We start from the raw sequence: 13,267 nt of genomic DNA, 5'->3' as shown, positions 1-13,267 counted from the left end.
ATAATCCGTGTAGTAAGGACTGGAGAAAACTACTCAAGTACGGCAACAAAGTATTTGTACTCCGTTACTTCCCATCTCTGTTCTAACAATCCAAGTTCTATTTACTCAGAAACAAAGTGCATCTGTATGTGCTCTTTGAGGTGTTTGCTGAGGCAAAAAGGAGCTGCTCAAACACACTCGCAGGAGGTTGATTCGGGCTTCATTTCTCTCCGGACTCTATCTTCCTTTCCCGTGGCACCATTCATACACTTTGGCAAAGATAAGCGACGAGTGCACGCCATGTTTTCTCACGTTTTCAGATTACTTCCTGTTCTGCTCGATGTAACACATCCTTCCGTTCTGCAAAACACATTCCGACAGCCCGGCTAGCTCAGTCGGTAGAGCATGAGACTCTTAATCTCAGGGTCGTGGGTTCGAGCCCCACGTTGGGCGGCTGCCTTTTCGGACACAATTAGGTACTAGAAACTGTCATACTGGATAAGAGATCTGCCAGGACACCCACCCCAGTCTTGTTGGTAGCCTTATGACACACACACTAGAGAACACGCTAAAACTGAGATTTAGTCTTCACTGCCGTTCTCTGACTATCACAGAATTGCCGTTCCGCCACTCGCCCAGATGGAAAAATTGCCACCGTTGAAGGGGAATGTGAAAACACATCCCGACAGCCCGGCTAGCTCAGTCGGTAGAGCATGAGACTCTTAATCTCAGGGTCGTGGGTTCGAGCCCCACGTTGGGCGGCTGCCTTTTCGGACACAATTAGGTACTAGAAACTGTCATACTGGATAAGAGATCTGCCAGGACACCCACCCCAGTCTTGTTGGTAGCCTTATGACACACACACTAGAGAACACGCTAAAACTGAGATTTAGTCTTCACTGCCGTTCTCTGACTATCACAGAATTGCCGTTCCGCCACTCGCCCAGATGGAAAAATTGCCACCGTTGAAGGGGAATGTGAAAACACATCCCGACAGCCCGGCTAGCTCAGTCGGTAGAGCATGAGACTCTTAATCTCAGGGTCGTGGGTTCGAGCCCCACGTTGGGCGGCTGCCTTTTCGGACACAATTAGGTACTAGAAACTGTCATACTGGATAAGAGATCTGCCAGGACACCCACCCCAGTCTTGTTGGTAGCCTTATGACACACACACTAGAGAACACGCTAAAACTGAGATTTAGTCTTCACTGCCGTTCTCTGACTATCACAGAATTGCCGTTCCGCCACTCGCCCAGATGGAAAAATTGCCACCGTTGAAGGGGAATGTGAAAACACATCCCGACAGCCCGGCTAGCTCAGTCGGTAGAGCATGAGACTCTTAATCTCAGGGTCGTGGGTTCGACCCCCACGTTGGGCGGCTGCCTTTTCGGACACTATTAGGTACTAGAAACTGTCATACTGGATAAGAGATCTGCCAGGACACCCACCCCAGTCCTCATTGGTACCTTTACTACACGCACACTTGAGAATACGTAAAACAGACATTTAGTCTTCACTGCCGTGCTCTCACTATCACAGAATTGCCGTTCTGCCATACTCTGCAAAGCCCAGATGAAAAAATTGCCACCGTTGAAGGGCAATGTGAAAACACATTCCGACAGCCCGGCTAGCTCAGTCGGTAGAGCATGAGACTCTTAATCTCAGGGTCGTGGGTTCGACCCCCATGTTGGGCGGCTGCCTTTTCGGACACTATTAGGTACTCGTAACTGTCATACTGGATAAGAGATCTGCCAGGACACCCACCCCAGTCTTGTTGGTAGCTTTATGACACACACGCTAAAACAGAGATTTAGTCTTCACTGCCGTGCTCTGACTGTCACAGAATTGCCGTTCTGACACACTCTGCAGCGCCCAGATGGAAAAATTGCCACCGTTGACGGGTTTTGTGAAACCAGATTAACGTAGCCCGGCTAGCTCAGTCGGTAGAGCATGAGACTCTTAATCTCAGGGTCGTGGGTTCGACCCCCACGTTGGGCGGCTGCCTTTTCGGACACTATTAGATACTAGAAACTGTCATACTGGATAAGAGATCTGCCAGGACACCCACCGTAGTCCTCATTGGTACCTTTGCTACACGCACACTTGAGAATACGTAAAACAGACATTTAGTCTTCACTGCCGTGCTCTGACTGTCACAGAATTGCCGTTCTGACACTCTGCAACGCCCAGATGAAAAAATTGCCACCGTTGACGGGTTTTGTGAAAGCAGATTAACGTAGCCCGGCTAGCTCAGTCGGTAGAGCATGAGACTCTTAATCTCAGGGTCGTGGGTTCGACCCCCACGTTGGGCGGCTGCCTTTTCGGACACTATTAGGTACTAGAAACTGTCATACTGGATAAGAGATCTGCCAGGACACCCACCCCAGTCTTGTTGGTAGCTTTATGACACACACGCTAAAACAGAGATTTAGTCTTCACTGCCGTGCTCTGACTGTCACAGAATTGCCGTTCTGACACACTCTGCAACGCCCAGATGGAAAAATTGCCACCGTTGACGGGTTTTGTGAGACCAGATTAACGTAGCCCGGCTAGCTCAGTCGGTAGAGCATGAGACTCTTAATCTCAGGGTCGTGGGTTCGACCCCCACGTTGGGCGGCTGCCTTTTCGGACACTATTAGATACTAGAAACTGTCATACTGGATAAGAGATCTGCCAGGACACCCACCCCAGTCCTCATTGGTACCTTTACTACACACACACTTGAGAATACGTAAAACAGACAAATTAGTCTTCGCTGCCGTGCTCTGACTACCACAGAATTGCTGTTCCACCACACTCCGCAACGCCCAGATGGAAAAATTGCCACCGTTGACGGGTTTTGTGAAACCAGATTAAGGTAGCCCGGCTAGCTCAGTCGGTAGAGCATGAGACTCTTAATCTCAGGGTCGTGGGTTCGACCCCCACGTTGGGCGGCTGCCTTTTCGGACACTATTAGGTACTAGAAACTGTCATACTGGATAAGAGATCTGCCAGGACACCCACCCCAGTCCTCATTGGTACCTTTACTACACACACACTTGAGAATACGTAAAACAGACATTTAGTCTTCGCTGCCGTGCTCTGACTGTCACAGAATTGCCGTTCCGACACACTCTGCAACGCCCAGATGGAAAAATTGCCACCGTTGACGGGTTTTGTGAAAGCAGATTAACATAGCCCGGCTAGCTCAGTCGGTAGAGCATGAGACTCTTAATCTCAGGGTCGTGGGTTCAACCCCCACGTTGGGCGGCTGCCTTTTCGGACACTATTAGGTACTAGAAACTGTCATACTGGATAAGAGATCTGCCAGGACACCCACCCCAGTCCTCATTGGTACCTTTACTACACACACACTTGAGAATACGTAAAACAGACATTTAGTCTTCGCTGCCGTCCTCTGACTACCACAGAATTGCTGTTCCACCACACTCCGCAACGCCCAGATGGAAAAATTGCCACCGTTGACGGGTTTTGTGAAACCAGATTAAGGTAGCCCGGCTAGCTCAGTCGGTAGAGCATGAGACTCTTAATCTCAGGGTCGTGGGTTCGACCCCCACGTTGGGCATCTGACTTTTCGGACACCATTAGGTACTAGAAACTGTCATACTGCATCAGAGATCTGCCAGGACACCCACCCCAGTCTTGTTGGTAGCTTTATGACACACACGCTAAAACAGAGATTTAGTCTTCACTGCCGTGCTCTGACTGTCACAGAATTGCCGTTCTGACACACTCTGCAACGCCCAGATGGAAAAATTGCCACCGTTGACGGGTTTTGTGAGACCAGATTAACGTAGCCCGGCTAGCTCAGTCGGTAGAGCATGAGACTCTTAATCTCAGGGTCGTGGGTTCGACCCCCACGTTGGGCGGCTGCCTTTTCGGACACTATTAGATACTAGAAACTGTCATACTCGATAAGAGATCTGCCAGGACACCCACCCCAGTCCTCATTGGTACCTTTACTACACGCACACTTGAGAATACGTAAAACAGACATTTAGTCTTCACTGCCGTGCTCTGACTATCACAGAATTGCCGTTCCGCCATACTCTGCAAAGCCCAGATGGAAAAATTGCCACCGTTGAAGTGGAATGTGAAAACACATTCCGACAGCCCGGCTAGCTCAGTCGGTAGAGCATGAGACTCTTAATCTCAGGGTCGTGGATTCGACCCCCATGTTGGGCGGCTGCCTTTTTGAACACTATTAGGTACTAGAAACTGTCATACTGGATCAGAGATCTGCCAGGACACCCACCCCAGTCCTTGTTGGTACCCTTACTACACACACGCTAAAACAGACATTTAGTCTTCACTGCCGTGCTCTGACTATCACAGAATTGCCGTTCCGCCACACTCAACGCCCAGATGGAAAAATTACCACTGTTGACGGGTTTTGTGAAACCACATTAACGTAGCCCGGCTAGCTCAGTCGGTAGATCATGAGACTCTTAATTTCAGGGTCGTGGGTTCGACCCCCACGTTGGGTGGCTACCTTTTCGGACACCATTAGGTACTAGAAACTGTCATACTGGATAAGAGATCTGCCAGGACACCCACCCCAGTCTTGTTGGTAGGTTTATGACGCACACACTAGAGAACACGCTAAAACAGAGATTTAGTCTTCACTGCCGTGCTCTGACTGTCACAGAATTACCGTTCCGACACGCTCTGCAATGCCCAGATGGAAAAATTGCCACCGTTGACGGGTTAGGTGAAACCATATTGAGACAGCCCGGCTAGCTCAGTCGGTAGAGCATGAGACTCTTAATCTCAGGGTCGTGGGTTCGAGCCCCACGTTGGGCGAGGCTCTTTTGTTGCCAAATGCTTGTTTGTGTTCAATCCGAACCTGCCGTTCTGCTACTCTTACTACGTCCAAAACTGGGAAAAAACAGGGTCCCTTTATCATATACATTTCGTGTTGGTACCTTCTGACAAACGCCGGCGCCCAGATGGGAGAATTGACACCGTTGACGGGTTATGTGAAACCACATTCAGACAGCCCGGCTAGCTCGGTCGGTAGAGCATGAGACTCTTAATCTCAGGGTCGCGGGTCCGAGCCCCACGTTGGGCGGTTGCCTTTTAGGACACTTTATTAGGTACAAGAGACTGTCATACTGGATCATACGCACACACAGCTGCATGGGCGAGCGCTTGTCGATGTCAAAATGATCTCAGACGTGATGACATCACCAACTAATGCTCTCTTATCAGCTGTCTTCTCGCCTCGCATCGCCTCACCTCACCGCCGCATTCGTCTCATGCTTTTACAGCTCTCAGCGGACGCTCCTTCACGTACACCAAAGTGCGTGTGTGTGTGTGTGTGATTATTTATTGAGGGACAGAGAGAAGAGGCGTGGAGGCCAGATGACCTCAGCTTGAGTCCGTTTCGTGTTCACACCGTGCTTTGGCTCGCGTTAGCTCGTCTCCACCTGACTTGAAATCAACTTGATGAGCCGGAGCCTTTGCCAAGATCGTGGAGATGTGTGTGTGAACACTCAGCAGCTGCATGGGGGCGTCGTTGGGGGAGTTGTACAGGTGGACGGGAAAAAAAAACCTAATGAGGCCGCCTGATGACATCTTTATGTGGTGGACGGTAAAGGTTAGCCGTTATTGGTTGCCACGGCGATGGTGGACTGAGAGGCGGCGCTGTCATGGCTCGAGATGTTCCAATTAAAGTCAAAATATGCACAAGGAGGGGATGGCACAAGTAAGAACACTTCCACTAAAGTAGTGTTACCATTCCTTTGTGGACTGTTTGAGATTGACTGGCATGTGTTTCTGTGTTGAGCAGAGCACACACACAAGGAGATAATTGGGCCGACGTTGAGCCCAATTCCCTCTTTCCGTCAAAGACGGCAAAGGGACAGATTACACCGGTCAACAAATCGTAAATATGAAGTCTGTTGACTTTTCAAGATGCAAAATCTTCACGCGTAATAGGATGTAGGACCCAGTTGGGCCGATCCATAAACTCCACGGCGGCTCAAAATGGGATCAAAGGCGGCAAAGGCTTGACGATGCGATGTCTCTAAAGATGATCCTGAGTATTATCCGGAGGTGTGGTTGATATAAAGAGTGATTTTTCCTGCACAATCTCTGAAATCGTAAACGTTAAACGTACGCAAATCGTAAAGTGTGTGGTCAACAACAGCCGTGGACTGATTAACTGATTGTGGCTTTCAATGTAACGAAAGCCATTCAGGAAGTTTGGTTGAGATAGCGCTGCATTTTGGTCATCTGCTTCCATTTACACACACACCTACGATGGGGCCCATTTAAAAAAAACAAAAAAAAAAACATATTTCCCCTTTTCCATCAAAGTTTGACTTATTGGATGTCTCTGATGACAATTGTGAGTGATTCTCCTCTGGTGTGACATTTTTGAGTCATTTTCCCCCAGACTAAATCATTCAGTCGGGTTAAGAGAGGCGCAGTGGCACCGGAACTGACGTCGCCTAGGACTTAATGACGGCTAAGTGCGGAACTCTCAGAGCGGCGTCGACGAGTACAAGTTGTTACCACTTCCAGAGAAAACACCACAACACACACGGCCACTTATGAATCCGGCCCATTGCAAAATGTTTTTCACGGCTAATGTGCTTCCAAAGCAGCGGCGCGCTGCTATCTGATTGGCCAAATGCCAGGAAGTAATCGTTTGTGGGCAACCTTGAGATTTCGGGGGCAGTTTCTCAACATCATATTCTTGAATTGTTGCATTAAAATAAGGATGGTTCTTTATTCCGGCACCTGAATGGGTGGTGTTGAGTTAATATTGTTAGTAGTAGGTCATGATGCGATTGTTCTCTCCACCATTATTCCAGTGTGTGTGTGTGTGTGTGTGTGTGCGCGCGTGTAGCCATGTTCTCATAGGCAGGTCATGTCTGGGTCAATCTCTCTGGCTCCAGCACTTCCCCGCTTTAACCCCTTCATATCCCCCCCACCACCACACACACACGCACAATGAAAGCAATGTTGTATATGTGTGGTGTGATGAGTACAAGTAGTGTATTCCAGCTCTAAAACGAGAGTCCATGGCTCCTAAAATAAGTTGACCGGGATTGGGAGCGGGGCACAGCCGTCACAGAGAAACCTTTGTCCCATCTTCACTTCAAGTATCGGACACTAAAGCCCCGTTTCACACAGTTACGAGAAAATAATCCATAGGTCTACATCCCGTTCAAATACAAAATCAAGCATGTTTACATTTCATTGATGTCTGTAATGCCTTAGGGATACATATTACGTACATCAACAGAAACTGTACATATTGAGGGCATTGCACATAACGTAATCAATTCTGTTTTCTGTATTTCAGCGCCGTGAGCTGACGCTATTTAAAAAAAAATTTTTTTTTTCAACCAGCCTTACCATTGACATATTATTTACTTCTCGTACTTACTTATAGTAATCAATCAGCAGAATTGTTGAGCTGGCAAACATTACCGGGTTATACCACTTCTTACAAAGATCCTTTTTATTTTTTTAAAGTCCCATCCCTAATCGACAGTATCTATCCATAGCTGTGGACGTACACAATGCATTCATTCTCATGTGTGTTTTACACAGAACCCACAAAGTGGTCCCGTAAAATCAAGATTTGCAAACAAAAACCGCGACACAGCAGCGAAAAAAGCCGTGAGCCAAAACGAGTCCGTTTTTATTGATTTTCAAGATGCCCCCCCCCCCCCCCCCACCGCCCCTTAAAAGATGATTTCAGCGCAGCAGCAGCAGCACACGTCAGGTTGCGTGGTTCCCAAATCCAAGGCAGGCTTCCACTCTCCTGAGCCATCACAACAACGTGAGAGCGCGGCGCACACGCCAGCGCATCCCTGCAGACATTCCAGCGGTTTGCGGTGTGATTGATGGGAGTCGGCAGAACTGCTCCCACTGGGATGTTCCCGCTTAATTGCTGTCTGTCCACGCACACGCGCACACACACACGTTACAAGCAGAGTGGGCTTTCATGTGAACATCGCATCGCCGCATGGTGAATCTGGGGGGGGGTGCTTGCCACTGTTCGTTCAAAGAGCACGGCACTTTTTAAAAATGATCAAAGAATGTGTGCCTATCAGTGGCGGGAAGTACCTGAGTGCAAAAAGCAAGAGATCAGCCTTAATGTCTTGAATTCACAAACGGATCTGCGAAACGATATCGATTTTGTTTGTGCTACGACGCATCAAATAGAGTGCCTGAAATAACTTTGGGAAGTTTGGGAATCCATCTTGGTGTTACCAGCTCAAACACCAGCAGGTGTAATGGCCGTCTGGTCACAGCACACTCTGCGCTGCTTTTGTTGTCTTTCGGCTTGGAAACGCCACTCCGTGTTGGGCAAAGTCCGCGTAGAGTCGGCAGGCTCTTCCGAGTTTTGGTCATGTTGCGTGAAGATGTTTACGGGAAGCGAACTGAGCACAAGCACAGTGATTTTTTTTTTTTCCCCTCACGCTTATTTTAGAGGGCATAACTCAATTCTACAGTGTCCTGTGCACTGATACAATTTCTGTTGTGATATGGCGCTATCGCATTCAAACGGATTTGAATCGAATCGAATAAATGCAACGGTCGCTTCCTGTGATGACCTCGCCTGCCTCATAACGGCCTCATCGCCAGAACCTTCCAAAATTATTGGAACGGCAAGGTCAATTGCTTTCTCTTTGTTGTCTACTGAAAGACAACTCGGTTTCGGGTCAAAAGACGAATATGAGACAAACGTTCAGAAATCCTGTTTTGATTTCACGATGTTCTCTAGGGCTGCACAATATGTCGAAAAAAAACATCATGATGATGATAATGGCACGTGCGATATGCGTTTCGCAAAGATGTGCAACAAGTTTCATATGGAATTGTATGCTTTTAGCTGACTGACCCATCGGTTGCAACATAACTACATGCGATACGTAACATGATTTCTTTTTTTTTTTTTGCTAAGTTAATAAGAGGAAAACTATTTTGTGTGTCAAGATGTGTTTTCATTGTCCCAGCTGCCAAGCCATCAAAAAAGATGTACAGTGGACCCCCGCATACTCGCGGTTTGGCGCACGTAGATTCACATATTTCAAATTTGTTTCCAATATTTTAAACAATGTTTGCTTCTTTTTTGTCAATTGTACACGGATATCGTAAATAGCGGGGTCCACTATATAGAAAAACATTTCAACGGAAGCTGACTCAGTAGTTCTATTTTAACCAGAGTCTACCCCCCGGACCCCCCCTCAACAAATATCTGTGCTACTACCTAAGTAGAGAGAGTAAGTACTTTAACCACATCTAGTGTGTATTACCACTGTGTGTGTGGGGGTGTGTTTCAGTGACAAAGCAGCGGCAGCATTACGGGGCTGTAAAAATACACAAAATGTAGGAATGTGCAGTCAGCGGAGCGATTTGACACAGAACCGCACACGCGGCGTAATTATAGCTCGCCTATCTGGACTCAGTCATTTGAAGAGAATCCGTCTGCACCACTTCCACTGCAGCGTGAAAGCGACACGGCAACATGGAGTCTGCAAAGAGTCGACAGGAAAGCTGGCCGAGGCCGCATCCGAAACGAATACTTTGGCTTTGGGAATAAACACTTTATAAATAAGGATTGCTTTGCTTGTACTTGAGTACTTATAATATTGATAACTAGGGTGGACAACTGTAACAAGAATGCTGATGTTGTTTTAAATGAGAGAGCAGTATGGGGTCCCCCGAGGATACGTCCTCTCTCCACTGCTCTTCTCCTGCACCTCGGCGCAACAAGCTATCAAACTCCTGAAGTTTGCAGACCGACACCACGGTCGTCGGCCTCATCAAAAGACGGTGACGAGTCTGCATACGGACAGGAAGTGCAGCAGGTGGCGCTCTGGTGCGGACACAACAGTTGAATACGCTCAAGACTGTAAAGATGATCGTGGACCTCAGGAAACCCTTCGCCTCAGCTGCCCCTCGCATTGTCCAACTGCCCTGTGTCAACCTACCAGCACTACTTTTTCCAGAATTTTACAAATAAAAGGCAGCTTGGAAATGAGTCCAAAATTTGACTGCACACCAATTTGAGGTCACCACCTCTTCCGGCTCTTCCCCTCAGGTAGGCGCTATCCAACCATGCACACCAAAACCAGCAGACATTCGCAGAGATTCTTCCCTCTTGCCATCAATTCCCTAAACAGTTGACTCAAACTCTACAGTGGCACTTGGCAAATGTTTGCCAATTTTGCCCATCCCTGCGGAACAGTATTACTGTACGGATCATTGAAACTTCAGCCCTCGACATACTTGAACAGTACAAATGTCGCCGATCAATATTCCACAGCACTGGACACTTTAAAACGCCACACGGAAAGACTCACTTGCAAAGTTCGACAAATAACAGGCCAAACGTGTGCTTTGCTTCAAGCTGTAAAATAGATCAAATAAAACAGAGAAGAACTAACGTGCTTATTTAAACACCAATATGTTCAACAAACCCGTGGAATTCCATCTAACAAAAATCCATTAGCTTAATGCTAACGTATATTTGAAACACCATAGACGTGCCAATTAAAGTTAGCATACATGTTACGGTATTAAAAACATTCATACAAGTGCTACTTTGATAAACATGTCGCAACAACATATAAACAGAGCATGCAACAAAACCCACTGGCATAGTCACTGGAACTTAGTTGGGGACCTTCTCCGCCTCTTCTTCGTACTCTTAATTTAGTATGTTGTGGGACAATGTACACAGAAGGTGCGCAACTCCAAATTCGGACCTGCCTGCGTACTCTAAAGACCACCACCAACAATAAGAAAAAGACGCTTAAAATTAGGGGGGTTCGCAATTCACACGTGTTGGACACACAAAGTGCGCACACATGAACACACCGTCCTCGGTTTCTATGGCGACGCTGGGCTCAAGGACGGCAGCCATGATGATTCATCGCAGTCGTAAATCTCACGCGGCGGCGGCGTGTTTTTACAGCACTTTCACCGCACAACATGGCTGTCAACACACATGCATACACACACACACACACACACACACACACACACACACACACACAAGCACATCCAGCAAAACACAGACTGACACCCTCCAAACTTCAGGCGCCGTGCAACACAGATGGGAAGCAGTGCGCAGTGATGGCGGCGCTTTTTCAAGAAATTGCTTGGAAATGCACAAGCTGCTTTCTTCCTGACTATTCTAAGCGTGCGTGTGCGTGTGCGTGCGCAGATGAGCTGAAGCGCACACACATTCGCCTGACACCGATTGTGTGCAAGGCAGCGTCAGCGTCCACTTCCTGTGGGCGTGGCCTGGCGTTTTGTCTTCATTAAAGCCTCTTCCTGCACTAACAGCCAGCACAGCACATCGCGACATGCTGCGTGCGTGCGTGCGTGTGCGCCAGGGTTGTAATAGTTTGGGATTTTTCATTATAGTTTGTTTTTATTCCATTTTGACTTTTGTTTATTACATTCAGAGAGTTTTAATTAATTTTTAGAGCAAATTTGTTAGTTTCTATTTGTTTTTGGCAAATGATTCCTTTTAAGGTGACTTTTTGTTAGTTTTAGTATACGTTTTAGTTTTTGTAATAGATGGGAGTGTTTGTCAAGTGCAATTTGGTGAATTTTAATACATTTTCAGAGCAAATTTGCTAGTTTCTATTTGTTTTTGAAAATGATTCATTTTAGATTAATTTTGATTAGTTTTAGTATAGGTTTGAACTTTTTTTTTAATTGATGGCGTGTACAAGTACAAGTACAAGATGAATAAAAGAAAAAAGGTCAGGTGTACTAAAGTAACCTACAGTTCTTATACGACTGCACTGAACAAAAAATGTTTGTATTTATGCTATTTTATTTTGTCAAGTGGTTGCACAAAATGAAATCATCTTGATCCAGATGCATTTTTTAACTAGATGTCAAAATGTATCCAGATGTTATCATTTCATGCAACCACTTGACAGAATAAAGTTGGGTCAATTCAACCAAGACTATTTTCAGTATGTTTGCGTGTTAGTTCCTACTAACTACAATAACCTCGATGTGCGTGTGTGGGCGACAGGAAAAAGATTGTGTGCATTTTTGCACGCCTGCGGCGTGTGCGGCTGTGTTATGAACGTAAGCGCATGCAAATGCGCATTTTTTTGCCGACCATCTTACAGCGTTCGACTGCCACAATGGGGGCATGTTGCATCTCTTAACACACACACACACACACCCACCCACACGCAATTGTGTGTTTTTCAAGCGTGTAATCACACCCTGGAGATAGCGTTGCTTCCCAAAACACGGAGGCAAACAGAGAATCCGACAGGCTGCTAAACAAATTGTTTTTAAACGATACTCAAAACCCACTTTGATGCATTTCAGCATCCACTGTTCACACAGGTGGATGGGAATGCTTTCTTTAACCCTTTCATGCACAGCAGTCACTACAGAGGACAGCTATTTAAAAGTTGCTCTCGCCTATATTTAGTAATCTAAAAAATATATTTATATTTTAAATAATTACATCAAATTATAATGAATGCGTGAAAGGGTTCAAATATTTTCTAAAATTGAGATGAAATAATATAGGCGAAAGCAACTTTGAAATAGTTGCTGCAAGGATTGCAGCAGCGGCGGCTAGCGTCTTGAATGTCCGGCGGCCGCGGCGGGCAAAATGGCCCCGCTAACGGAAGCGGCATGAGCGTGATGAGTACAGATGGCGGCTTGATGTGCGCGTCTGCGGTGGCCGCGTGGGTGTTTGCGGACGGAAGCGGCGATGCGCCTCGGCCGGGGTGAGCGCGTCTGTCTGGAACTGATCGAGTCTCATTAGTCGCTGGGAATAATTAAAGCCGCCGGCCAGCCGCAACCCGTGCTCCCGTTTACTTTGGCATCTTTGCGCGCGTGCGCGTTTGTATATAGGAACATTTGCTGAATAAATGGGGAATGTGCCGTCCGGGACTGCGGGTTCATTAGATGAGTGCTTCAGGTGTGTCTCCTCAAAGTGTGAGTTAGTGTTGGTGGTTGTGTGCGCGTGCGTGCGTGTGTGTCTCATTTCCATGGTCCAATATTTGCTATGGAGAGGAGCCCGGTCCCTTAGCCTAATGAAGGGAACTAATCATGTCCTCTGTGTTCACACACACAAGCATGCAAACACACAAACACACGTTCACTAGCACGCAAACATGCACACGCATGAACTGCACAAACACACACACACAAAAACACACACATTCTCACAATTGGTCGTACGCACACACGTGAATGCGTTCACACTCACAAATTCACCCATGCTGAGACGCTCACACACAAACTCTCGTCACGCACGTACGTACACACTGGCA

General features: G+C 47.0%; 1 protein-coding gene and 16 non-coding genes across 20 annotated transcripts in view; 16 read left to right on the top strand and 1 right to left on the bottom strand.

Moving 5' to 3' along the window:
• Positions 1 to 13,267, bottom strand: part of bbs9 (Bardet-Biedl syndrome 9) — a 101,647-nt gene that overhangs the window by 21,497 nt on the left and 66,883 nt on the right. The window contains exon 23 of one of the 4 annotated variants that reach the window (XM_086039407.1): positions 7,736 to 7,891. The exons of the other annotated variants lie outside the window; for them this stretch is intronic. Within the exon in view, the coding sequence (XP_085895533.1) occupies positions 7,881 to 7,891 (11 nt within the window). The 3' untranslated portion in view covers positions 7,736 to 7,880. Of the gene's footprint in view, positions 1 to 7,735; positions 7,892 to 13,267 lie in introns of those variants that run through there. 4 annotated transcript variants of the gene reach the window in all.
• trnak-cuu (transfer RNA lysine (anticodon CUU)) lies at positions 360 to 432 on the top strand. The gene has a single exon. It is a non-coding gene; the product is annotated as a tRNA-Lys (tRNA).
• trnak-cuu (transfer RNA lysine (anticodon CUU)) lies at positions 668 to 740 on the top strand. Its single transcript has one exon. It is a non-coding gene; the product is annotated as a tRNA-Lys (tRNA).
• On the top strand, positions 976 to 1,048 carry trnak-cuu (transfer RNA lysine (anticodon CUU)). Its single transcript has one exon. It is a non-coding gene; the product is annotated as a tRNA-Lys (tRNA).
• trnak-cuu (transfer RNA lysine (anticodon CUU)) lies at positions 1,284 to 1,356 on the top strand. The gene has a single exon. It is a non-coding gene; the product is annotated as a tRNA-Lys (tRNA).
• trnak-cuu (transfer RNA lysine (anticodon CUU)) lies at positions 1,600 to 1,672 on the top strand. The gene has a single exon. It is a non-coding gene; the product is annotated as a tRNA-Lys (tRNA).
• On the top strand, positions 1,904 to 1,976 carry trnak-cuu (transfer RNA lysine (anticodon CUU)). Its single transcript has one exon. It is a non-coding gene; the product is annotated as a tRNA-Lys (tRNA).
• trnak-cuu (transfer RNA lysine (anticodon CUU)) lies at positions 2,218 to 2,290 on the top strand. The gene has a single exon. It is a non-coding gene; the product is annotated as a tRNA-Lys (tRNA).
• trnak-cuu (transfer RNA lysine (anticodon CUU)) lies at positions 2,522 to 2,594 on the top strand. Its single transcript has one exon. It is a non-coding gene; the product is annotated as a tRNA-Lys (tRNA).
• Positions 2,839 to 2,911, top strand: trnak-cuu (transfer RNA lysine (anticodon CUU)). The gene has a single exon. It is a non-coding gene; the product is annotated as a tRNA-Lys (tRNA).
• trnak-cuu (transfer RNA lysine (anticodon CUU)) lies at positions 3,155 to 3,227 on the top strand. Its single transcript has one exon. It is a non-coding gene; the product is annotated as a tRNA-Lys (tRNA).
• Positions 3,471 to 3,543, top strand: trnak-cuu (transfer RNA lysine (anticodon CUU)). The gene has a single exon. It is a non-coding gene; the product is annotated as a tRNA-Lys (tRNA).
• trnak-cuu (transfer RNA lysine (anticodon CUU)) lies at positions 3,775 to 3,847 on the top strand. Its single transcript has one exon. It is a non-coding gene; the product is annotated as a tRNA-Lys (tRNA).
• Positions 4,091 to 4,163, top strand: trnak-cuu (transfer RNA lysine (anticodon CUU)). Its single transcript has one exon. It is a non-coding gene; the product is annotated as a tRNA-Lys (tRNA).
• Positions 4,393 to 4,465, top strand: trnak-cuu (transfer RNA lysine (anticodon CUU)). The gene has a single exon. It is a non-coding gene; the product is annotated as a tRNA-Lys (tRNA).
• On the top strand, positions 4,709 to 4,781 carry trnak-cuu (transfer RNA lysine (anticodon CUU)). The gene has a single exon. It is a non-coding gene; the product is annotated as a tRNA-Lys (tRNA).
• On the top strand, positions 4,977 to 5,049 carry trnak-cuu (transfer RNA lysine (anticodon CUU)). The gene has a single exon. It is a non-coding gene; the product is annotated as a tRNA-Lys (tRNA).

Source organism: Filicampus tigris, chromosome 8 (genome assembly GCF_054856515.1).
Source record: "Filicampus tigris isolate MCC_2025a chromosome 8, RoL_Ftig_1.0, whole genome shotgun sequence".
Classification (NCBI taxonomy): domain Eukaryota; kingdom Metazoa; phylum Chordata; class Actinopteri; order Syngnathiformes; family Syngnathidae; genus Filicampus; species Filicampus tigris.
Note: the sequence above shows the minus strand (reverse complement) of the source record. Positions and strands in the feature narration are given on the sequence as shown.